Below are 27,500 nucleotides of genomic sequence, written 5' to 3' on the forward strand. Positions count from 1 at the left end.
CGAAATTACGAAATGTTTATCAGCCTTTAAGGTCATGAAAACAATCCTATTTAGGAGTACATGATATTCAAAGATATCACACTAGCTCCCTCTTTTTTGCTTACCGCGTGTTTTTAAAAATAAATATACAGCTACAAAGATATTTCAATAACCAAATCACCACAGCTTAATTGAGTCCTAATATTTCATAAGGGTTCAGCTTCGTCAAAAGTTGCATTCGGTTTCAACTGAGGGTGTGACACAGAAAAGGTTTATCAGTTAGCTTTCTGATTAAATTTGAAGACAAATCGTAGTCTCATGCATGCCGTAGTAGTATACATATCTGCCATGTTACTGGAGGGGGGGTCCGGACCCCCCCCCCCCCCTACAAGAACTCTCACCACCGAAAAACTGATTTTCTCTTAGTGAAAGCAAGTTTTTTGGTTAAGTTTCGCCAGTCAACTTAACCCAAGAACTTCTCTCAGGCTGGCGAAACTCAACCAAAAAACTTGCTTTCACTAAGAGAAAATCAGTTTTTCGGTGGTGAGAGTTCTTGTAGGGGGGGTCCTCCAGTAACATGGCAGATACCGGCTGCTCCAATGTGTATTTCAGAAGAAAGAATGCGTAGTACGGAGTGCTTAGACTATGGTTATAGCCTGTTGTAGTAACTTTAATTTTTTTTATCTTTGAGACCATGAGAGGCATACTTGAAAAACTTTGAAAAATTTTAAATTTTTTTTTCGAAAAATTTTCAAAGTTTTTCAAAGTCCTAAAATGGTCTGAAATGGATTTTGCGCTATGAAAGAGCACTCAAAACTGATTTTTTTTTGTTGACTTCATTTGTTCAACCAAGTAGGACCGGAAAAACTCAGTTTCTGAAGTAGTCTGAAATAAGTCAGAGTAGTCAGAAGCAGTTTTTGTTAACAATACTTTTGCAAATGTTCAGTATGATGTGGAAAGGTTGGCTTTGTTTTTTTATATACATATGTATCTATGTATATTTCTATCAAAACAAGTATGTATATTTGCTTGCATGTGTTCAAAATTGTAGTTTTTATGTCAGAATGAACAATTGAAAGAAAGGAAGGAATGAAAGTTTTATGTATATAATTTTGCGTATTCATGAATATACTGGAAGTATATATGGAAGTGTATTTTGGTTTATAAGTAAATATAACTGTGCTTAAGTTTATTAACATGTTTGTATGAGTATAAGCTGAAATGTATGTTTGTGGGTAGAAATTTTAAATGTGTGTAATTGTCGAGACGTTTTTGTTTTTATGTGTGTATGTTTTTCTATATCTATACAGAGGAATGTATGTATATATGTCTGAATGTGTTTATGTATTTATGTATTTATATGCTTGCAATCAGACGAGAGCGAGAGAGAGGGAGATAAGTCCCTGGAGGGCAATTTAATTGCCTTGAAGATAGTTGTTATTTGTCTCCACGATCCAATAATATTATATCTTGTAAACAGATTTTGACCTTCAGCGCTGATAAACTCTGTCCTCTAAACATTGGCAAGCAAAATATCACAACCGAAGACGACAACAATTTTTCTGATTTTCTGAGCATGCTTTTTTGAAAATCTGAATTTTCTACACCTAGCTAGCTACCATATTAAAAACTATCAAGATTTTTTTACAGAAAAAAAATTAAATTCATGCTCTTTGTCTTTTAATCCTTGGCAAGAAAATGATAAAATGTTGCAACACAGAAAACAAAAACAAATTTTTGATGTTCTGAGCATGCTTTTTTGAAAACAGATTTCTCTACACTTATTCAGCTGCCCGTCTAGTAATGAACAAGATTATTTACAGGAAAAATATATATGAGATGAATTGTTGAGAGATAAACAATAAATTGAGCTAAGTAAAAAGAATAAACTCTGTAAAAACCGAAAATGTTGGTGGAAAACTATGATATGCAGAAGCAGGTGAAATTTTTAGTCAAATAACGTAAAATGATAGGAATTCATCAAGAGCTTGAATCAGACAAAAAGTGTAATGATGTACAAGAAGAGTAGTTTGCAGTGGAACTGTAAAAAGCGCTAAAATTTTCAAAAACCAAATAGTCACTTCATCAAATAAGCAAGACCAAACACAAACTATGGATCCGTGGTTGGTTGATATAAACAGCTTCAGAACTGTATAGGTTTTGTCTGTGTATTGGTAATAGGAATAATGGATATTGCAAGCTGAGACTGAAAAATTAAACAATGGCGAAACGCATCTTCAGTAAATGCTTCCGATAAATTCAACTATTGAACACTGCAAGTAAGGTACCAGAGAAACTCAAGCAACCAGAAATCAAAAACGTTCATAATAGTGTCTTCTTGGATCAAATTTACTGCGTTCAGTAACCCTGTGTTAAAACTTTGGATTACTTTTTGTTCTGTCAACGTTTTAAAATGAGATTACCGTAACGATATTTCATAGAGCATCGGAAAGAGGTAAATCCAAGGAATCTAAAATTAAAAGGAGCAGAGTCTTTATAACATATAATTGGGTTAAGCAGTCTGGCGAACATATTGGAATTTAACACAACACTACTGCTACCTACTACTGCTACTGCCTACTACTACTACCTACAACTACTATCTACAATCAGTACCTACTACTGCTGCTACATACTAGTACTACCTACAACTTCTACTAGATACTATTACTAACTACTACAACTACTTATTGGTTCTTAGTTACACTAGTACCTACAACTACTTCTTTTTAATACCTTCAAATATTACCTATTGTTTACTAACTATCTACAACAAAGTGTTTCTGTTTTTCTAAAAAATGAAAACAATTCTTATCTCTAGAGACTCGTTGAGCATAAACAACAGAAGCTTTTATCTATCTCAAAGTAATATGCCCTGACTGACACAGACCGATAGAATTTACCCGCCAATATTTACAACAAATCATTAAGTGTTTGAAGTTTTTTCAAAGATATAAAAAACTCTGAAGCTCTGTCGTACACATTAACCCCAGTCATTTTCAACTCAACGTTAGTTTGTTAATTAACAATTAAAAAAACCATGGTATGATATATCAGGTTGATATTTAATTAAATAAATCAATGTAACGTTTTACTGTTTAGCGAACCAGTCTAATTTTTAGAACTTCAAATAAGTTTTATTGTTATGTTCTTTTTTTGAAGTGCAAATTTTGTATACTTTTTTCTCTTATGAGGGATCAGTCATAAACTTAAGTCTTTTATTCAATTGCTGTTTTTTTTGTTCATTCAATGTATGACGTCTGATTCCATTTGCAATTAATTGATAGATATGAAACGCAAACTTTTTAAAATTTCTTTTATGAAGGATTGTATAGCGTAAACATTTACTGGTTCTCAATATCAACTTCAAAAAAACATGCTTGCTTCCAAAACTCCATAGTGTGTACCTCGATGGAAACAAACAATTTACAACGTACATATATTATCCAAAAAAACTGAGGTTTTACTCTATATAGTTGTTTTCGTATGTTTATTCAGAGCCACCTGTTGTTTCAGTTATCATGTTTTACACAATTTTTTCTGAAACCTTACGTTTCAAAAATTTGTAGAGACTGAAAACTGATGGGATAGCTTGTCAGAGGGACATGTGTTAGTTGAGTTTCATATTAACCTTAGCTTCGGCTCAGGATGTGTTCACAGCTAAGACTGTAATTGTGAACTTGCTAGTAATCAAAAGTTTAGCGCTACATGATTTTGCAATTTTCGTTATAATAACTTCCTCCTTTTTTATTGAATTTCACTTGGTCATTGTTTATCTGAAGAAAATTAAAGATAAATCAACCTCATGAAAAGTTTCTCAGCAAAATTAAGAGAAACATGGCAGATACCGGCTGCTCCAATGTGTATTTCAGAAGAAAGAATGCGTAGTACGGAGTGCTTAGACTATGGTTATAGCCTGTTGTAGTAACTTTAATTTTTTTATCTTTGAGACCATGAGAGGCATACTTGAAAAACTTTGAAAAATTTTAAAATTTTTTTTCGAAAAATTTTCAAAGTTTTTCAAAGTCCTAAAATGGTCTGAAATGGATTTTGCGCTATGAAAGAGCACTCAAAAGTGATTTTTTATTGACTTCACTTTTTTCACCTAAGTAGTATAGGGCCGAAACATATAAAATTTTCAAATTTTTTTTCGAAAAATTTTCAAAGTTTTTCAAAGTCCTAAAATGGTCTGAAATGGATTTTGCGCTATGAAAGAGCACTCAAAAGTGATTTTTTATTGACTTCACTTTTTTCACCTAAGTAGTATAGGGCCGAAACATAGAAATTTCGAATTTTTTGAAAAGCATTTTCAAAATTTTTCAGTCCTAAAATGGTCTGAAATGGATTTTGCGCTATGAAAGAGCACTCAAAAGTGATTTTTTATTGACTTCACTTTTTTCACCTAAGTAGTATAGGGCCGAAACTTAAAAATTTCGAATTTTTGAAAAAAATTTTTCAAAATTTTTCAGAGTCCTAAAATGGTCTGAAATCGATTTTGCGCTATGAAAGAGCACTCAAAAGTGATTTTTATTGACTTCACTTTTTTCACCTAAGTAGTATAGGGCCGAAACATAGAAATTTCGAATTTTTTGAAAAACATTTTCAAAATTTTTCAAAGTCCTAAAATGGTCTGAAATGGATTTTGCACTATGAAAGAGCACTCAGAAGTGATTTTTTGTTGAATTCACTTTTTTTTCACCTATGAAGTATAGGGGTCGAAACCTGTAAAAAATTTTATTTTTTGAGAAAAATTTTTCAAAAATTATAAAAGTCCTAAAATGGTCTGAAATGGATTTTGCGCTATCAAAGAGCACTCAAAACTGATTTTTTTTTGTTGACTTCATTTGTTCAACCAAGTAGGACCGGAAAAACTCAGTTTCTGAAGTAGTCTGAAATAAGTCAGAGTAGTCAGAAGCAGTTTTTGTTAACAATACTTTTGCAAATGTTCAGTATGATGTGGAAAGGTTGGCTTTGTTTTTTTATATACATATGTAACTATGTATATTTCTATCAAAACAAGTGCGTATATTTGCTTGCATGTGTTCAAAATTGTAGTTTTTATGTCAGAATGAACAATTGAAAGAAAGGAAGGAATGAAAGTTTTATGTATATAATTTTGCGTATTCATGAATATACTGGAAGTATATATGGAAGTGTATTTTGGTTTATAAGTAAATATAACTGTGCTTAAGTTTATTAACATGTTTGTATGAGTATAAGCTGAAATGTATGTTTGTGGGTAGAAATTTTAAATGTGTGTAATTGTCGAGACGTTTTTGTTTTTATGTGTGTATGTTTTTCTATATCTATACAGAGGAATGTATGTATATATGTCTGAATGTGTTTATGTATTTATGTATTTATATGCTTGCAATCAGACGAGAGCGAGAGAGAGGGAGATAAGTCCCTGGAGGGCAATTTAATTGCCTTGAAGAATGTTGTTATTTGTCTCCACGATCCAATAATATTATATCTTGTAAACAGATTTTGACCTTCAGCGCTGATAAACTCTGTCCTCTAAACATTGGCAAGCAAAATATCACAACCGAAGACGACAACAATTTTTCTGATTTTCTGAGCATGCTTTTTTGAAAATCTGAATTTTCTACACCTAGCTAGCTACCATATTAAAAACTATCAAGATTTTTTTACAGAAAAAAAATTAAATTCATGCTCTTTGTCTTTTAATCCTTGGCAAGAAAATGATAAAATGTTGCAACACAGAAAACAAAAACAAATTTTTGATGTTCTGAGCATGCTTTTTTGAAAACAGATTTCTCTACACTTATTCAGCTGCCCGTCTAGTAATGAACAAGATTATTTACAGGAAAAATATATATGAGATGAATTGTTGAGAGATAAACAATAAATTGAGCTAAGTAAAAAGAATAAACTCTGTAAAAACCGAAAATGTCGGTGGAAAACTATGATATGCAGAAGCAGGTGAAATTTTTAGTCAAATAACGTAAAATGATAGGAATTCATCAAGAGCGTGAATCAGACAAAAAGTGTAATGATGTACAAGAAGAGTAGTTTGCACTGGAACTGTAAAAAGCGCTAAAATTTTCAAAAACCAATTAGTCACTTCATCAAATAAGCAAGACCAAACTTAAACTATGGATCCGTGGTTGGTTGATATAAACAGCTTCAGAACTGTATAGGTTTTGTCTGTGTATTGGTAATAGGAATAATGGATATTGCAAGCTGAGACTGAAAAATTAAACAATGGCGAAACGCATCTTCAGTAAATGCTTCCGATAAATTCAACTATTGAACACTGCAAGTAAGGTACCAGAGAAACTCAAGCAACCAGAAATCAAAAACGTTCATAATAGTGTCTTCTTGGATCAAATTTACTGCGTTCAGTAACCCTGTGTTAAAACTTTGGATTACTTTTTGTTCTGTCAACGTTTTAAAATGAGATTACCGTAACGATATTTCATAGAGCATCGGAAAGAGGTAAATCCAAGGAATCTAAAATTAAAAGGAGCAGAGTCTTTATAACATATAATTGGGTTAAGCAGTCTGGCGAACATATTGGAATTTAACACAACACTACTGCTACCTACTACTGCTACTGCCTACTACTACTACCTACAACTACTATCTACAATCAGTACCTACTACTGCTGCTACATACTAGTACTACCTACAACTTCTACTAGATACTATTACTAACTACTACAACTACTTATTGGTTCTTAGTTACACTAGTACCTACAACTACTTCTTTTTAATACCTTCAAATATTACCTATTGTTTACTAACTATCTACAACAAAGTGTTTCTGTTTTTCTAAAAAATGAAAACAATTCTTATCTCTAGAGACTCGTTGAGCATAAACAACAGAAGCTTTTATCTATCTCAAAGTAATATGCCCTGACTGACACAGACCGATAGAATTTACCCGCCAATATTTACAACATATCATTAAGTGTTTGAAGTTTTTTCAAAGATATAAAAAACTCTGAAGCTCTGTCGTACACATTAACCCCAGTCATTTTCAACTCAACGTTAGTTTGTTAATTAACAATTAAAAAATCCATGGTATGATATATCAGGTTGATATTTAATTAAATAAATCAATGTAACGTTTTACTGTTTAGCGAACCAGTCTAATTTTTAGAACTTCAAATAAGTTTTATTGTTATGTTCTTTTTTTGAAGTGCAAATTTTGTATACTTTTTTCTCTTATGAGGGATCAGTCATAAACTTAAGTCTTTTATTCAATTGCTGTTTTTTTGTTCATTCAATTTATGACGTCTGATTCCATTTGCAATTAATTGATAGATATGAAACGCAAACTTTTTAAAATTTCTTTTATGAAGGATTGTATAGCGTAAACATTTACTGGTTCTCAATATCAACTTTAAAAAAACATGCTTGCTTCCAAAACTCCATAGTGTGTACCTCGATGGAAACAAACAATTTACAACGTACATATATTATCCAAAAAAACTGAGGTTTTACTCTATATAGTTGTTTTCGTATGTTTATTCAGAGCCACCTGTTGTTTCAGTTATCATGTTTTACACAATTTTTTCTGAAACCTTACGTTTCAAAAATTTGTAGAGACTGAAAACTGATGGGATAGCTTGTCAGAGGGACATGTGTTAGTTGAGTTTCATATTAACCTTAGCTTCGGCTCAGGATGTGTTCACAGCTAAGACTGTAATTGTGAACTTGCTAGTAATCAAAAGTTTAGCGCTACATGATTTTGCAATTTTCGTTATAATAACTTCCTCCTTTTTTATTGAATTTCACTTGGTCATTGTTTATCTGAAGAAAATTAAAGATAAATCAACCTCATGAAAAGTTTCTCAGCAAAATTAAGAGAAACATGGCAGATACCGGCTGCTCCAATGTGTATTTCAGAAGAAAGAATGCGTAGTACGGAGTGCTTAGACTATGGTTATAGCCTGTTGTAGTAACTTTAATTTTTTTATCTTTGAGACCATGAGAGGCATACTTGAAAAACTTTGAAAAATTTTCAAATTTTTTTTCGAAAAATTTTCAAAGTTTTTCAAAGTCCTAAAATGGTCTGAAATGGATTTTGCGCTATGAAAGAGCACTCAAAAGTGATTTTTTATTGACTTCACTTTTTTCACCTAAGTAGTATAGGGCCGAAACATAGAAATTTCGAATTTTTTGAAAAGCATTTTCAAAATTTTTCAGTCCTAAAATGGTCTGAAATGGATTTTGCGCTATGAAAGAGCACTCAAAAGTGATTTTTTATTGACTTCACTTTTTTCACCTAAGTAGTATAGGGCCGAAACATAGAAATTTCGAATTTTTTGAAAAACATTTTCAAAATTTTTCAGTCCTAAAATGGTCTGAAATGGATTTTGCGCTATGAAAGAGCACTCAAAAGTGATTTTTTATTGACTTCACTTTTTTCACCTAAGTAGTATAGGGCCGAAACTTAAAAATTTCGAATTTTTGAAAAAAATTTTTCAAAATTTTTCAGAGTCCTAAAATGGTCTGAAATCGATTTTGCGCTATGAAAGAGCGCTCAAAAGTGATTTTTATTGACTTCATTTTTTTCACCTAAGTAGTATAGGGCCGAAACATAGAAATTTCGAATTTTTTGAAAAACATTTTCAAAATTTTTCAAAGTCCTAAAATGGTCTGAAATGGATTTTGCACTATGAAAGAGCACTCAGAAGTGATTTTTTGTTGAATTCACTTTTCTTTCACCTATGAAGTATAGGGGTCGAAACCTGTAAAAAATTTTATTTTTTGAGAAAAATTTTTCAAAAATTATAAAAGTCCTAAAATGGTCTGAAATGGATTTTGCGCTATCAAAGAGCACTCAAAACTGATTTTTTTTTGTTGACTTCATTTGTTCAACCAAGTAGGACCGGAAAAACTCAGTTTCTAAAGTAGTCTGAAATAAGTCAGAGTAGTCAGAAGCAGTTTTTGTTAACAATACTTTTGCAAATGTTCAGTATGATGTGGAAAGGTTGGCTTTGTTTTTTTATATACATATGTAACTATGTATATTTCTATCAAAACAAGTACGTATATTTGCTTGCATGTGTTCAAAATTGTAGTTTTTATGTCAGAATGAACAATTGAAAGAAAGGAAGGAATGAAAGTTTTATGTATATAATTTTGCGTATTCATGAATATACTGGAAGTATATATGGAAGTGTATTTTGGTTTATAAGTAAATATAACTGTGCTTAAGTTTATTAACATGTTTGTATGAGTATAAGCTGAAATGTATGTTTGTGGGTAGAAATTTTAAATGTGTGTAATTGTCGAGACGTTTTTGTTTTTATGTGTGTATGTTTTTCTATATCTATACAGAGGAATGTATGTATATATGTCTGAATGTGTTTATGTATTTATGTATTTATATGCTTGCAATCAGACGAGAGCGAGAGAGAGGGAGATAAGTCCCTGGAGGGCAATTTAATTGCCTTGAAGAATGTTGTTATTTGTCTCCACGATCCAATAATATTATATCTTGTAAACAGATTTTGACCTTCAGCGCTGATAAACTCTGTCCTCTAAACATTGGCAAGCAAAATATCACAACCGAAGACGACAACAATTTTTCTGATTTTCTGAGCATGCTTTTTTGAAAATCTGAATTTTCTACACCTAGCTAGCTACCATATTAAAAACTATCAAGATTTTTTTACAGAAAAAAAATTAAATTCATGCTCTTTGTCTTTTAATCCTTGGCAAGAAAATGATAAAATGTTGCAACACAGAAAACAAAAACAAATTTTTGATGTTCTGAGCATGCTTTTTTGAAAACAGATTTCTCTACACTTATTCAGCTGCCCGTCTAGTAATGAACAAGATTATTTACAGGAAAAATATATATGAGATGAATTGTTGAGAGATAAACAATAAATTGAGCTAAGTAAAAAGAATAAACTCTGTAAAAACCGAAATTGTTGGTGGAAAACTATGATATGCAGGAGCAGGTGAAATTTTTAGTCAAATAACGTAAAATGATAGGAATTCATCAAGAGCTTGAATCAGACAAAAAGTGTAATGATGTACAAGAAGAGTAGTTTGCACTGGAACTGTAAAAAGCGCTAAAATTTTCAAAAACCAATTAGTCACTTCATCAAGTAAGCAAGACCAAACACAAACTATGGATCCGTGGTTGGTTGATATAAACAGCTTCAGAACTGTATAGGTTTTGTCTGTGTATTGGTAATAGGAATAATGGATATTGCAAGCTGAGACTGAAAAATTAAACAATGGCGAAACGCATCTTCAGTAAATGCTTCCGATAAATTCAACTATTGAACACTGCAAGTAAGGTACCAGAGAAACTCAAGCAAACAGAAATCAAAAACGTTCATAATAGTGTCTTCTTGGGTCAAATTTACTGCGTTCAGTAACCCTGTGTTAAAACTTGGGATTACTTTTTGTTCTGTCAACGTTTTAAAATGAGATTACCGTAACGATATTTCATAGAGCATCGGAAAGAGGTAAATTCAAGGAATCTAAAATTAAAAGGAGCAGAGTCTTTATAACATATAATTGGGTTAAGCAGTCTGGCGAACATATTGGAATTTAACACAACACTACTGCTACCTACTACTGCTACTGCCTACTACTACTACCTACAACTACTATCTACAATCAGTACCTACTACTGCTGCTACATACTAGTACTACCTACAACTTCTACTAGATACTATTACTAACTACTACAACTACTTATTGGTTCTTAGTTACACTAGTACCTACAACTACTTCTTTTTAATACCTTCAAATATTACCTATTGTTTACTAACTATCTACAACAAAGTGTTTCTGTTTTTCTAAAAAATGAAAACAATTCTTATCTCTAGAGACTCGTTGAGCATAAACAACAGAAGCTTTTATCTATCTCAAAGTAATATGCCCTGACTGACACAGACCGATAGAATTTACCCGCCAATATTTACAACAAATCATTAAGTGTTTGAAGTTTTTTCAAAGATATAAAAAACTCTGAAGCTCTGTCGTACACATTAACCCCAGTCATTTTCAACTCAACGTTAGTTTGTTAATTAACAATTAAAAAAACCATGGTATGATATATCAGGTTGATATTTAATTAAATAAATCAATGTAACGTTTTACTGTTTAGCGAACCAGTCTAATTTTTAGAACTTCAAATAAGTTTTATTGTTATGTTCTTTTTTTGAAGTGCAAATTTTGTATACTTTTTTCTCTTATGAGGGATCAGTCATAAACTTAAGTCTTTTATTCAATTGCTGTTTTTTTTGTTCATTCAATGTATGACGTCTGATTCCATTTGCAATTAATTGATAGATATGAAACGCAAACTTTTCAAAATTTCTTTTATGAAGGATTGTATAGCGTAAACATTTACTGGTTCTCAATATCAACTTTAAAAAAACATGCTTGCTTCCAAAACTCCATAGTGTGTACCTCGATGGAAACAAACAATTTACAACGTACATATATTATCCAAAAAAACTGAGGTTTTACTCTATATAGTTGTTTTCGTATGTTTATTCAGAGCCACCTGTTGTTTCAGTTATCATGTTTTACACAATTTTTTCTGAAACCTTACGTTTCAAAAATTTGTAGAGACTGAAAACTGATGGGATAGCTTGTCAGAGGGACATGTGTTAGTTGAGTTTCATATTAACCTTAGCTTCGGCTCAGGATGTGTTCACAGCTAAGACTGTAATTGTGAACTTGCTAGTAATCAAAAGTTTAGCGCTACATGATTTTGCAATTTTCGTTATAATAACTTCCTCCTTTTTTTATTGAATTTCACTTGGTCATTGTTTATCTGAAGAAAATTAAAGATAAATCAACCTCATGAAAAGTTTCTCAGCAAAATTAAGAGAAACAGTCGTGTTGAAATTGAGAGCTCAAACAAAAACCTTAAATTTAGGTGTTCAGGTGAACAAATTTTGTTTGTTTTCAACGTCTGCTTACACTCAAGGGGCACCAATTGGTTCCAGAGAAGTACTTTTCGCGGAATTTGAAACAAAATTCTTCTTTATTAGTGTTCAGAACTCAAAAAAACCGGAGACGGTATGGCTTTGGATAAGCAAGTATAATAAAATTGTGAAACATGGCCGATCACTTTATCTAAATGTTGAACCATTGAGTTCGAATTCGAGTTTGTGATCTAAAAATAGTATTCATGGATAATTGACTTTTTAAAAAAAGACTTCTTTTTTAGTATTCAAAACTCAACAATCGGAGATGGTATGGATTTCGATAAGCAAGTGTAATAAAATGGTAATGCTTGGTCAATCGCTCTACATAAAAATGGAAGTTTTGAGTTTGTGTCTAAATTTGTGATTTAAAAACACTATTCAAGGATAATTGACTTTGAAAAAAGACTACTTTTAGCACTAAAAAACAATAATCGGTGATCGTGTAACTTGGAATTACCAAATATAATGAAATGTGATAACTTGGCCTATCGCTCTTTTTAAAAGTCAAAGTTTGAGTTTGAGTATGCGATCTAAAAATAGTATTCAAGGTATAATTACATCATTATAGTTGAGTTGTGTTATAAAGTTGCGACGGCAAAACAATTGAAACACGTTCTCACAATCTATTTAAACTACAGCTATATATGTGTCAAAAAAGCGAAAGAGACCTTTTGGTTGTACTAAGCTTTCTGATATAGTTAACTATATTATATAGACTATATTCACATGGTCTATTATGTAATCTTTACTGCACGAGTTCTACAAGCATTCCTGAAGACTATAATTTTGTATTTTTCTGTAGAAAAGAACAGAAGAAACGCATGATTTTCCGAAATCAGCAGTTTTGACATATCTTACCGGTAATTCTTGAGAGGAGCGGTCAATGACTTCTTAAATGATTAATTTTCTCCGAAGAATGTTCGGCTAATGAACTTCAAATATTGCAAAATAACTAATATGGAGATATTTTAAGTCATGACCATATTAGGTAACAGTTAACACAACTAACTGTGATTTTTTTGCTACCATAAAAACCGTCAACACAGATAGTAGAAATCAGATTAGGCGCTTTGATTGCATCGTCAAACAAGTAAGTTTCTACATTCTTTTGGTCAAAACCCTGCTGTGTTAAAACCCTGCTATCCATAGTACATTAAGTTCAAAGTTTAAAGTATTCAAAATTTTTGGAAATTAGTGTTTTACTTTTCTATGTGATAATAAGTATTCTTTGCTTTGTGTACCTCGTTTTGATGGTATCTATCCGAAAGGATTTTTAGGTTTTCAAACGTTTGTTTGTTATGGATCCTATGAAGAGTCGATTTGAGTTAAAGAACAAAAAAAACAACTGTCAAAAAACAAATCCTGATTATAGAGGCAATTAGCCTAATTTGATTTGCAGGTTTTTTAATGCAGTATTTTAGTTTTCTCTGAGCTTAAACAATGTGAGAAATATGTAAAACTGTCTCTTAGAAAAAATTACCAGGTGAAATTTCACTACACCACTTTAAATGCCACTATTGTCGATAAAAACCGTTGTAAATTAACATGATTTCTATCTTCACTTCATAAAGGTTTGTATCCTCTGTAACAATAAATGGTAGAATCATTATGTACAAGTAAAAGTGTTTTTTCAAGATTAATCATATAGCAAAACCTTAATCTTCAATAAAGCTTTTTTGATCCGCAATTTACGCTATGAATCACTGGTCTCACAGGTAGTATGAAAACATTTTTTTCGTGGCGCTCAAAAAGAAAACCCCTAACGGAACTGCAAAATTAACAAAGGTAAGAAAGGAAACGTTTTCCACGTTAAATTTGTTTTTTATTTGAAAGACCTAAAATAAAACAATGCCTAGCTGACATAAAAAAGATTTAGATTATGCAAAACAAAGTTTTATAAGACTTCCCTGTCAAAAAAATGTTTATGAAATAGCAGATTTTTCAAAACTATTTTAATAAATTTGTACTTTTAGAACTTCAATGGTTTGCCTGGAGGACACTCATAAGTGAACGGACAAGTATTCACTTCATGCATTTATTGGAAATTTCGTTCGGATACGTTAAATGCTTACTATTCTTGATACTATAGCTTTAGGATTAACGAAGTTTTGCGTCCGCGTTAATGAATACTTAGGTTTGAAAATTTTATGAATTACTTAAATAACATACTGCAATACTTCATATTGACACATAGCTTTCAAAGCTACTGGGTGAATTCTGTGAAAACCAAATGTTCCATGACAAACACAAGTTGTTGCACATGTAACCAGAAAACACTAGTGCATACTTACGTCTATGGTTCAGATTGAGCCTTTGAGCAAAACATGTTTTTTATCTACTTACAGAAAACGTGAGCAGAGGGTTTCTTATCGTTCGTCAAAATAAACCACGTCATAACTAAGCAAAATCAATACTATTGTACAAATAACTTGGCATTAAACGTACAACTTAGAACCAGTTACTATATAACCTAGAAGCAATTGTAACCATGAAAGTCAAACAATAAGGCCAATAGGTGAATTTAAAAGAATTTGATTTGTCCTGTTTATTCAATTGATTTATTTAATTTTAAGTTATACTGGAGCACACTGTGGGTCGAAATGTATTCCGTAATAAACAATTGCAAGCCTATGTACTCACTCTCTTTTTATCTCAACGTTATCTCTCAGTAGAGTACATGTATATACGCCTTCTTGATCACAGACTAGAGAATACTTAAGCAAACTAATAAAAGTGCTTTTAGCCGAAAATAATATGCAAGAAATTTGCAGAGCAGTGTGAACTTCTCACAATACAGGTATTTTTATTCATAAAAATCAAGTGGTCAGGTTGGATTTTTGTTTCAACCAGTGAATTGTAAGAGAGCCGAAGTGAAAAGAGCCGATTTAAAAGAGAGCCGACATTTTATTTTAAACTATTAGTTGATAATTTAAGATAAATGTTGTGGCCAATTAAATTGGCTTCTCAAATGAGACTACTAAAATTTTGTCCCAATCATAACCGAGTATTTGAGAACAGAGAATTTAGTATCTCCTAGTATAGACAATGAAAACGAATTAAAATGTAATCATCTTGAAACCATCGTGGACCATGGCCATGCCTCAGCGGCTCTTGGGACTTGATATGAAACTATCATAACCGAACATGAGACCAATTAACCCACTCAGGTACTTTTTTTAGTAATCAACTAACAATTTAGGGTAATTAACGGCAAATTTTTGATTTCGGCTCTAATTAAATCAAAACAAGTTGCGGCGTTTTCTAACGTCAGCTCTTTATAACGTCGACTCTCTTGCGCGTATTCGTTTCAACATTTTCAGAACAATAATTTACGGTTTGGGGTTCCTCTGGGGAACAAATTTCTGACTTTCTACTGCTTTGAACAGGCCGAACACTGTTTCCTGTTTCTCTGACGTGGATAATGTTGAATCAACAAACTGTAGTTTAAAGGAGTTGTTTTGCAACTACTCAATTTTGGATAATAAGCATACACAATGAAGTTTAATAATGCAGAGCATTTCAGGTAACAGGTTATAAATTTAAACAATTCAATACTGAAAACCAACGTCTAGTTCAAAAGCTTTAATCAACAAGTATTTTTCAGTTCTAAATGTTATTGTCACATGAACACCTCACATTTTCATCGAATCTCATTCTTTTGGAAAATTTCCACTGTGAAGTACACATCCTCGAACTACACGAAAATGTCTCCTCTTCTGTAGAACATTGTTAGACGACGGCTCAGTGCTAATTTTCTGGAAGTTTTCTTCATTTTTTGAGTTTTCTTCCAGAAGACTAGGGAACCGTTCTAAGATGGAAGATATCACAGTCATTCTGTTATCATCGAATGTGGATGATGTAGTATGATCAATCTTATCGTGAAGAGTGGTTAGTTTGGTTTCATTTCTGCATGATTCGAGCTTTTTCCACAGATTTTCCAAATCTTCTAAAGCAGCGAAGTATTCTTCTTGGCTCCTGAAGAGGGGCATACTTTCGAAATCGTAACTGCGCAAAATCCTCTTGGTGTCCATGGGAAGTGATCCTATGTCAGAAGTCAAAGGATTGGGTATATGCTGAGAAGTTACTTCAGTTTCCGAGGGGGTTGAGTTGTTGATAAAGTGTTCTTCCTCGGTTATTTTAGGTAATGTAGTAACAAAGTCAATAAATTTTTGGGTATGAGGCAATGATCGAAGGTAGTCCAGCTTGAAATTGAACTGTCCTTCCTTTGTTGTATAAAGGCAATATTGTTTTCATATCGAGTTTGATAGACAATTGTGCGCTGAAATGAGCCTTCAAATTGCGTTAGGATATGATACATTATAAGTTATAAACCGGCAGTTGAGTTTGGGTTTTGGCATACACTAACTGAATGGAATACAAGTCAAAAATGAAAACGCTAAAAAGTTGTTTTGAGAAGCAAGTCATTGAGTTAAAAGTAAACTCAAACTTTTGGCTGAGATGTTAGCATTCGTTCTATTAGCCTAATTAGCCAACTAGTAATAGTATCCTATGAATATCTATAACATTTCGATGAGGCCACAGTTGTTATACCTGTTAGACTAATTCTAATTCGTTTTCATTTGTAAAATAGATTGAAGTTTCTCCTAAGTACCTCGGATATTGACATTTTAAGGTTTTGATCTGATTGCTAGGCATAAAGCAGAAGAATTGCACTGTGCGTGTGAGAAGTTCAGTCTGCTCTGCAAATTTCTTGCATATTATTTTCGGCTAAAAGCACTTTTATTAGTTTGCTTAAGTATTCTCTAGTCTGTGATCAAGAAGGCGTATATACATGTACTCTACTGAGAGATAACGTTGAGATAAAAGGAGAGTGAGTACATAGGCTTGCAATTGTTTATTACGGAATACATTTTGACCCACAGTGTGCTCCAGTATAACTTAAACTTAAATAAAGCAATTGAATAAACAGGACAAATCGAATTCTTTTAAATTCACCTATTGGCCTTATTGTTTGACTTTCATGGTTACAATTGCTTCTAGGTTATATAGTAGCTGGTTCTAAGTTGTACGTTTAATGCCAAGTTATTTGTACAATAGTATTGATTTTGCTCAGTTATGACGTGGTTTATTTTGACGAACGATAAGAAACCCTCTGCTCACGTTTTTTGTAAGTAGATAACAAACATGTATTGCTCAAAGGCTCAATCTGAACCATAGACGTAAGTATGCACTAGTGTTTTCTGGTTACATGTGCAACAACTTGTGTTTGTCATGGAACATTTGGTTTTCACAGAATTAACCCAGTAGCTTTTAAAGCTATGCGTCAATATGAAGTATTTCAGTATGTTATTTAAGTAATTCATAAAATTTTCAAACCTAAGTATTCATTAACGCGGACGCAAAACTTCGTTAATCCATAAAGCTATAGTATCAAGAATAGTAAGCATTTAACGTATCCGAACGAAATTTCCAATAAATGCAAGAAGTGAATACTTGTCCGTTCACTTATGAGTGTCCTCCAGGCAAACCATTGAAGTTCTAAAAGTACAAATTTATTGAAGTAGTAATGAAAAATCTGCTATTTCATAAACATTTGTTTGACAGGGAAGTCTTATAAAACTTTGTTTTGCATAATCTAAATCTTTTTTATGTAAGCTAGGCATTGTTTTATTTTAAGTCTTTCAAATAAAAAACAAATTTAACGTGGAAAACGTTTCTTTTCTTAACTTTGTTAATTTTGCAGTTCCGTTAGGGGTTTTCTTTTTGAGCGCCACGAAAAAAATGTTTTCATACTACCTGTGAGACCAGTGATTCATAGCGTAAATTGCGGATCAAAAAAGCTTTATTGAAGATTAAGGTTTTGCTATATGATTAATCTTGAAAAAACACTTTTTCTTGTACATAATGATTCTACCATTTATTGTTACAGAGGATACAAACCTTTATGAAGTGAAGATAGAAATCATGTTAATTTACAATGGTTTTTATCGACAATAGTGGCATTTAAAGTGGTGTAGTGAAATTCCACCTGGTAATTTTTTCTAAGAGATAGTTTTACATATTTCTCACATTGTTTAAGCTCAGAGAAAACTAAAATACTGCATTAAAAAACCTGCAAATCAAATTAGGCTAATTGCCTCTATAATCAGGATTTGTTTTTTGACAGTTGTTTTTTTTGTTCTTTAACTCAAATCGACTCTTCATAGGATCCATAACAAACAAACGTTTGAAAACCTAAAAATCCTTTCGGAAAGATACCATCAAAACGAGGTACACAAAGCCAAGAATACTTATTATCACATAGAAAAGTAAAACACTAATTTCCAAAAATTTTGAATACTTTAAACTTTGAACTTAATGTACTATGGATAGCAGGGTTTTAACATTGGAACCTTTTCCAAATTGACCAAAAGAATGTAGAAACTTACTTGTTTGACGATGGAATCAAAGCGCCTAATCTGATTTCTACTATCTGTGTTGACGGTTTTTATGGTAGCAAAAAAATCACAGTTAGTTGTGTTAACTGTTACCTAATATGGTCATGACTTAAAATATCTCCATATTAGTTATTTTGCAATATTTGAAGTTCATTAGCCGAACATTCTTCGGAGAAAATTAATCATTTAAGAAGTCATTGACCGCTCCTCTCAAGAATTACCGGTAAGATATGTCAAAACTGCTGATTTCGGAAAATCATGCGTTTCTTCTGTTCTTTTCTACAGAAAAATACAAAATTATAGTCTTCAGGAATGCTTGTAGAACTCGTGCAGTAAAGATTACATAATAGACCATGTGAATATAGTCTATATAATATAGTTAACTATATCAGAAAGCTTAGTAAAACCAAAAGGTCTCTTTCGCTTTTTTGACACATATATAGCTGTAGTTTAAATAGATTGTGAGAACGTGTTTCAATTGTTTTGCGGTCTCAACTTTATAACACAACTCAACTATTATGATGTAATTATACCTTGAGTACTATTTTTAGATCACAAACTCAAACTCAAACTTTGACTTTTAAAAAGAGCGATAGGCCAAGTTATCACATTTCATTATATTTGGTAATTCCAAGTTACACGATCACCGATTATTGTTTTTTAGTGCTAAAAGTAGTCTTTTTTCAAAGTCAATTATCCTTGAATAGTGTTTTTAAATCACAAATTTAGACACAAACTCAAAACTTCCATTTTTATGTAGAGCGATTGACCAAGCATTACCATTTTATTACACTTGCTTATCGAAATCCATACCACCTCCGATTGTTGAGTTTTGAATACTAAAAAAGAAGTCTTTTTTTAAAAAGTCAATTATCCATGAATACTATTTTTAGATCACAAACTCGAATTCGAACTCAATGGTTCAGCATTTAGATAAAGTGATCGGCCATGTTTCACAATTTTATTATACTTGCTTATCCAAAGCCATACCGTCTCCGGTTTTTTTGAGTTTTGAACACTAATAAAGAAGAATTTTGTTTCAAATTCCGCGAAAGTACTTCTCTGGAACCAATTGGTGCCCCTTGAGTGTAAGCAGACGTTGAAAACAAACAAAATTTGTTCACCTAAACACCTAAATTTAAGGTTTTTGTTTGAGCTCTCAATTTCAACATGACTGGTTCTCTTAATTTTGCTGAGAAACTTTTCATGAGGTTGATTTATCTTTAATTTTCTTCAGATAAACAATGACCAAGTGAAATTCAATAAAAAAGGAGGAAGTTATTATAACGAAAACTGCAAAATCATGTAGCGCTAAACTTTTGATTACTAGCAAGTTCACAATTACAGTCTTAGCTGTGAACACATCCTGAGCCGAAGCTAAGGTTAATATGAAACTCAACTAACACATGTCCCTCTGACAAGCTATCCCATCAGTTTTCAGTCTCTACAAATTTTTGAAACGTAAGGTTTCAGAAAAAATTGTGTAAAACATGATAACTGAAACAACAGGTGGCTCTGAATAAACATACGAAAACGACTATATAGAGTAAAACCTCAGTTTTTTTGGATAATATATGTACGTTGTAAATTGTTTGTTTCCATCGAGGTACACACTATGGAGTTTTGGAAGCAAGCATGTTTTTTTAAAGTTGATATTGAGAACCAGTAAATGTTTACGCTATACAATCCTTCATAAAAGAAATTTTAAAAAGTTTGCGTTTCATATCTATCAATTAATTGCAAATGGAATCAGACGTCATACATTGAATGAACAAAAAAACAGCAATTTAATTGAAAGACTTAAGTTTATGACTGATCCCTCATAAGAGAAAAAAGTATACAAAATTTGCACTTCAAAAAAAGAACATAACAATAAAACTTATTTGAAGTTCTAAAAATTAGACTGGTTCGCTAAACAGTAAAACGTTACATTGATTTATTTAATTAAATATCAACCTGATATATCATACCATGGATTTTTTAATTGTTAATTAACGAACTAACGTTGAGTTGAAAATGACTGGGGTTAATGTGTACGACAGAGCTTCAGAGTTTTTTATATCTTTGAAAAAACTTCAAACACTTAATGATTTGTTGTAAATATTGGCGGGTAAATTCTATCGGTCTGTGTCAGTCAGGGCATATTACTTTGAGATAGATAAAAGCTTCTGTTGTTTATGCTCAACGAGTCTCTAGAGATAAGAATTGTTTTCATTTTTTAGAAAAAGAGAAACACTTTGTTGTAGATAGTTAGTAAACAATTGGTAATATTTGAAGGTATTAAAAAGAAGTAGTTGTAGGTACTAGTGTAGCTAAGAACCAATAAGTAGTTGTAGTAGTTAGTAATAGTATCTATTAGAAGTTGTAGGTAGTACTAGTATGTAGCAGTAGTAGTAGGTACTGATTGTAGATAGTAGTTGTAGGTAGTAGTAGTAGGCAGTAGCAGTAGTAGGTAGCAGTAGTGTTGTGTTAAATTCCAATATGTTCGCCAGACTGCTTAACCCAATTATATGTTATAAAGACTCTGCTCCTTTTAATTTTAGATTCCTTTGGTTTTACCTCTTTCCGATGCTCTTTGAAATATCGTTACGGTAATCTCATTTTAAAACGTTGACAGAACAAAAAGTAATCCAAAGTTTTAACACAGGGTCACTGAACGCAGTAAATTTGATCCAAGAAGACACTATTATGAACGTTTTTGATTTCTGGTTGCTTGAGTTTCTCTGGTACCTTACTTGCAGTGTTCAATAGTTGAATTTATCGGAAGCATTTACTGAAGATGCGTTTCGCCATTGTTTAATTTTTCAGTCTCAGCTTGCAATATCCATTATTCCTATTACCAATACACAGACAAAACCTATACAGTTCTGAAGCTGTTTATATCAACCAACCACGGATCCATAGTTTGTGTTTGGTCTTGCTTATTTGATGAAGTGACTAATTACTTTTTGAAAATTTTAGCGCTTTTTACAGTTCCAGTGCAAACTACTCTTCTTGTACATCATTACACTTTTTGTCTGATTCAAACTCTTGATGAATTCCTATCATTCTACGTTATTTGACTAAAAATTTCACCTGCTCCTGCATATCATAGTTTTCCACCAACATTTTCGGTTTTTACAGAGTTTTTTTCTTTTTACTTAGCTCAATTTATTGTTTATCTCTCAACAATTCATCTCATATATATTTTTCCTGTTAATAATCTTGTTCATTACTAGAAGGGCAGCTGAATAAGTGTAGAGAAATCTGTTTTCAAAAAAGCATGCTCAGAAAATCAAAAAGTTGTTGCAACATTTTATCATTTTCTTGCCAAGGATTAAAAGACAAAGAGCATGAATTTAATTTTTTTCTGTAAAAAAATCTTGATAGTTTTTAATATGGTAGCTAGCTAGGTGTAGAAAATTCAGATTTTCAAAAAAGCATGCTCAGAAAATCAGAAAATTTGTTGTCGTCTTCGGTTGTGATATTTTGCTTGCCAATGTTTAGAGGACAGAGTTTATCAGCGCTGAAGGTCAAAATCTGTTTACAAGATATAATATTATTGGATCGTGGAGACAAATAACAACATTCTTCAAGGCAATTAAATTGCCCTCCAGGGACTTATCTCCCTCTCTCTTGCTCTCGTCTGATTGCAAGCATATAAATACATAAATACATAAACACATTCAGACTTATATACATACATTCCACTGTATAGATATAGAAAAACATACACACATAAAAACAAAAACGTCTTGACAATTACACACATTTACAATTTCTACCCACAAACATTCATTTCAGCTTATACTCATACAAACATGTTAATAAACTTAAGCACAGTTATATTTACTTATAAACCAAAATACACTTCCATATATACTTCCAGTATATTCATGAATACGCATAATTATATACATAAAACTTTCATTCCTTCCTTTCTTTCAATTGTTCATTCTGACATAAAAATTACAATTTTGAACACATGCAAGCAAATATACGTACTTGTTTTGATAGAAATATACATAGTTACATATGTATATAAAAAAAACAAAGCCAACCTTTCCACATCATACTGAACATTTGCAAAAGTATTGTTAACAAAAACTGCTTCTGACTACTCTGACTTATTTCAGACTACTTCAGAGACTGAGTTTTTCCGGTCCTACTTGGTTGAACAAATGAAGTCAACAAAAAAAATCAGTTTTGAGTGCTCTTTGATAGCGCAAAATCCATTTCAGACCATTTTAGGACTTTTATAATTTTTGAAAAATTTTTCTCAAAAAATAAAATTTTTTACAGGTTTCGACCCCTATACTTCATAGGTGAAAAAAAAGTGAATTCAACAAAAAATCACTTCTGAGTGCTCTTTCATAGTGCAAAATCCATTTCAGACCATTTTAGGACTTTGAAAAATTTTGAAAATGTTTTTCAAAAAATTCGAAATTTTTATATGTTTCGGCCCTATACTACTTAGGTGAAAAAAGTGAAGTCAATAAAAAATCACTTTTGAGTGCTCTTTCATAGCGCAAAATCCATTTCAGACCATTTTAGGACTTTGAAAAACTTTGAAAATTTTTCGAAAAAAAAATTGAAAATTTTTCAAAGTTTTTCAAGTATGCCTCTCATGGTCTCAAAGATAAAAAAATTAAAGTTACTACAACAGGCTGTAACCATAGTCTAAGCACTCCGTACTACGCATTCTTTCTTCTGAAATACACATTGGAGCAGCCGGTATCTGCCATGTTACTGGAGGGCGGGGGGTCCGGACACCCCCCCCCCCCCCTACAAGAACTCTCACCACCGAAAAATTGATTTTCTCTTAGTGAAAGCATGTTTTTTGGTTAAGTTTCGCCAGTCAACTTAACCCAAGAACTTCTCTCAGGCTGGCGAAACTTAACCAAAAAACTTGCTTTCACTAAGAGAAAATCAGTTTTTCGGTGGTGAGAGTTCTTGTAGGGGGGGGGGGGGGGGGGGTCCGGACCCCCCCCCCCCCTCCAGTAACATGGCAGATATGTATACTACTTGCCGTGTACCCGTCACTCGGGCTCAAGCGTCCTATTGACAGAGCATCAGGTTTTCCCTCCAATTAGAATTTTTGATCTTACGCGTACTTTAGCTAAAATATTTGAGGCCAAAGAAACCGCCACTGAAATGCTTTCAGACTTTTTGTGATCAAAGCTTAACATTCGACAACAAAGTTTCTCACATGTTTTCACACATGTCTTGTATGAAATTTTGTATTGAATAACGACTGTTAAGGTTTGTGCAGTTGTACCAACAAAAGCTTCATATGAATTTATTTCCCCGATGTTCCACGCATCGGAGCTTCGTTTTTGGGGTGAAAGAAGACAACCAAATATCGGCATCAAAACTAGAGTAATGATGGCATTGAAAGTTCCATGAAAAGCGTTGACAATGAATAGTAGCGTTTGAGAACTAATAATGTGTGATTATACATACACTCTTCTCAAAATTTTGCCCAATGAGAGGGGCCAGCTTGGAACGTAACATTCATAATAAATTACCCAAAATGTGGGGAGATCTTCGAAAACTAAACTGAACTATTAGAGCCTAAATTTTTTGTCACACAATGAAATAGGACGGATACGTTATATCGAGCATGAAGACTCAGACTCAAACAAAACTTATAAAATATTCACTATCTATTAATAGATAGTGAATATTTTATAAGTTTTGTTTGAGTCTGAGTCTTCATGCTCGATACTGTGGCTAGCTTTAGGACCACGTCTAATTAATTCCATGAAATACTGGGGTGTTCCTACAACATTATCAAATGCAATGGACGTCGTGTAGCTCCCACAAATAAGAAACAGTTTTTCTCCTACAATTGTCTTTGATATACTATCACTTCCACCTATTTCTATATGTGATCGTGTCCACCAGGGACCAAACTGTATCGTTGCATCTCTCCTATTACAATCTAGGTCAGAGGGAACCTCTCCATTTAGAATTCCTTCTATGTTAAATGTCCAGCCGACTGAGCCATACAAACATTCATAAGCTGATACCTTAGCATATATGCGTGATTCACCATGATAAGCTGACATATTATCAACAAAACCTTCAACTTTAAATCAGCAAGCGATTCAACTTCTCTACAAAAATCCTTCTTTATCCCGACTATTTCTTCATTTCGAATCTCTAACGGCAACTTCGGCCAACCGTTTCCACCTACTATTGACTCCCTCCCCTCTTCAACTAATTTAGCCCTTAATTGATGCCAACTCTTCAACCCAGAGCCGTCAACCCATGGAACTTCCTTCCACCCAACTTCTATTAACTTACCCATCTTTAGATACTCCTCCTTAAACTTACTTATATCCCCCAATAGATCACTTCTTTGCCGCGTACGCCTTATCAAGGCTATATTGAAGATTGTATCAAATGAAAACAAAACTTTAAAACTATAACAAAAAACGAACCTTTCTGGATGTGTCGATAGAATATTTGACACCTTTAAACCCATTAACTGTCGAGCCATAACACTTCACTGAAATAACAATTCTAAACTCGACAAACAATAAAACAAAAAAACACTTCCAAATAAAACTCTGCAAACACAATTTTAAAGAATCTACCCCCCCTTTTCCAACAAATTTGTACCAAAAACCCGTGACCGCTAGCAGTCAATCGAAGTATTAAATATTCAACTGAAATTCAAATCATTGATTCACAATCACCGTTCCCATTAAAATTTCCCCAATTTCGGTCAGTTCGTTTCCTCTTGATCCCACAAAATCTAATCAAAAAAGACATTTGGGAACCACTTCAATTAACTCTAACCACATTTCCCAAAAAATTTGCATTAGTTCATCTCAAATCTAAATTTCACTGACGTTACAACTAATGGACTTCTCTGGGCCGCCTAATCACACTAAGGAAGAGATTGCCAATGTAGCTACGCAGGGAATAAAAGCAAAACTAATCCCCTTGGCTCCAGATGCCTCCACCCGTTCACCGCATACAGAATGACGAAAGGGGACAAAGCTCACATTTCTATCTCCAACGACAAAAGTTGTATTGTACTGGCAACAAATTGCCACAGAATCATTCCGAGGAACCCTCTCACAAGCAAAACTGACACACAAAAGTGCACATAACAAAGCCACACAACTGAACTTTTTCGATCTAGAAAAACTTGACACAACTTAAAACCAGAAATCAAACTCACATGTTAATGGGTTTTCCAACCCATGCTAAACGCTTTTCTAGATAGCCACAGTATCGAGCATGAAGACTCAGACTCAAACAAAACTTATAAAATATTCACTATCTATTAATAGAATGAACTCAATTCTGATTGGACAAAAATGTAAATAAAAAGGATAAATAAGAAAGGCATAACACGAATTATTCATTCATTCTTCAATTGATTCTTGTGAAACTTTGTGCTATTTGTCATCCCCAGAACTTGTGAAATTTTCACATCTTAGCAGAATACCGGACGCTTGCGAACCTAAACACTTAAAAAATATTTGAAAAGGAAACATAAAAACTGCACACGGAACCTAAACATTAGTAGGAAACTCCTATCAGAATCGCTCTGCAGAGAGTTACCATACGTTAAAATTGTAAGGCTCACCCAATGAGGTGAGTTGAAAAATTGCTTCAAATTGTAGGCAAAAGATGAAGAAAGAACAAGTGACGGAAATAATGTGAAAAAAGGGATGTTATAAACGCAATTGATGGGCTAGGAAATTAAGCTGGAACCATGATAGTTGTTAATCATCTCTTATTAAAAACTATATGTGGCATCTCCCGTATCAAGGAGCTGTTCAAGGTGTTTTCTTCCTATCTGAAATGATATCTTTTAGTAAGGTTTTTATTCAGTATTTTTGTTAAGTTCTTCCAAGTGCAGGGTACAATGTAGAATGCGTTCTGATTTCTGCTATATTAATTTCTAAAATTACTGGGTAATTTATAAATTACTGGGGAAAAGTATAAGCAACTGAATGATAGTGCTAGAGTAGTGGAAGAGTAGTGCTAGAGGTTGTCACTGAAACTAAACAATTTTACTCTGTGTAATATTTATCCATTTTCTATTTTTATCAACCAATCAAAAGCTAAAGCGTGATACTTTGAAAGCAAAATGAGAAAGTGTTGCGTTGTTAAATTATTGTTCAGAATTGTTTTTGCTTCAGAGGAACTGGAGTCGGAAACTCACGCACCTGAAGGAATAGACCTCTCAGTGTGGAAGAAGCTGTGCGACTATCGACGTAAGAAGTTGCAGAGTGAACAAGAGGTCAGTTAGATAGTCTGAAGAATTAAATTTCATGTCCTTGGAATGACTTTTGGAAGGGTATCGCAACTTAGTATGATTAATTAGTTCAATTCTGTAGCAATTGAACCAAAAGATCATTTTGTTACTTAAGCTCGATACTTTTGGATAATTAACAATCGCTTATACGTTTCTTAATGAGTTTTCTGTAGTTCAGCAGCGATTACATATCGGTTTGTTAGTTTTATTTTTTTGCTGGTTGAACAGTTTACTATGAATACAATTTTTGTCCTGGTTTCTTTTAGAAGGAATTTGCGAGTTTGATATAACCCACCTTTTCTCAATGGTTTCCCAGTGAAACGAAAGAGCCTTGATAAGAAGCAATAAATGATAGTTTAGTTTAGCGAATATCCAGCAATGTTACATGGCACGATAACACCAAGACACGGAAGAACTGGCAAGATCTTTGCTTGGGCAAGAAACAAATTGTTGGCAATTTTTTGCATGTCTTGATATGATGTTTCCAATGTGTCGCAAGAATTTTTTGTTTGTCAAGATCTTTGTAAGTTTTCAAATTTTGCAAGAATTAAAATTTTGCTTGATGTGGCAAGGTGTATCAAGTTTTGTGTCACTTGGTTCCACTTTTTGTGGTTCTTAAATTTTTCTTTGCTTGCTGAAAGCTAGTCTCGTATGAAAATTTTCTAGAATTGTGTCTTATAAATGAAAGCAGTTGTTGTTCCGACCAACTTTAGTGGGGGGAGCAACTATATACTCGGCTGGCTCTTTTTTCTTCGGCCAATTTTCGCCGATCCATATATTTATCGTTACACACTAAATAAAGTTCAGGTAAATTTACCTGAAAAAACACCTTAACTTACCTGAAACGTTCAGGTAGTTTTGCCTTACCTGAACTTACGTTAACTTACCTCAACTTTACCTGAAAAATACCTGAAAAATTAAGGGGGC

General features: G+C 32.8%; 1 protein-coding gene across 1 annotated transcript in view; it reads left to right on the plus strand.

Moving 5' to 3' along the window:
* Positions 1-27,500, plus strand: part of LOC142340385 (uncharacterized) — a 46,651-nt gene that overhangs the window by 17,437 nt on the left and 1,714 nt on the right. The window contains exon 7 of the mRNA XM_075390962.1: positions 26,458-26,558. Coding sequence (XP_075247077.1) covers positions 26,458-26,558 — 101 coding nt within the window. The remainder of the gene's footprint in view (positions 1-26,457; positions 26,559-27,500) is intronic.

The sequence above is a fragment of the Convolutriloba macropyga genome, chromosome 5, assembly GCF_964194025.1.
Source record: "Convolutriloba macropyga chromosome 5, txConMacr16.3, whole genome shotgun sequence".
Lineage (NCBI taxonomy): Eukaryota > Metazoa > Xenacoelomorpha > Acoela > Convolutidae > Convolutriloba > Convolutriloba macropyga.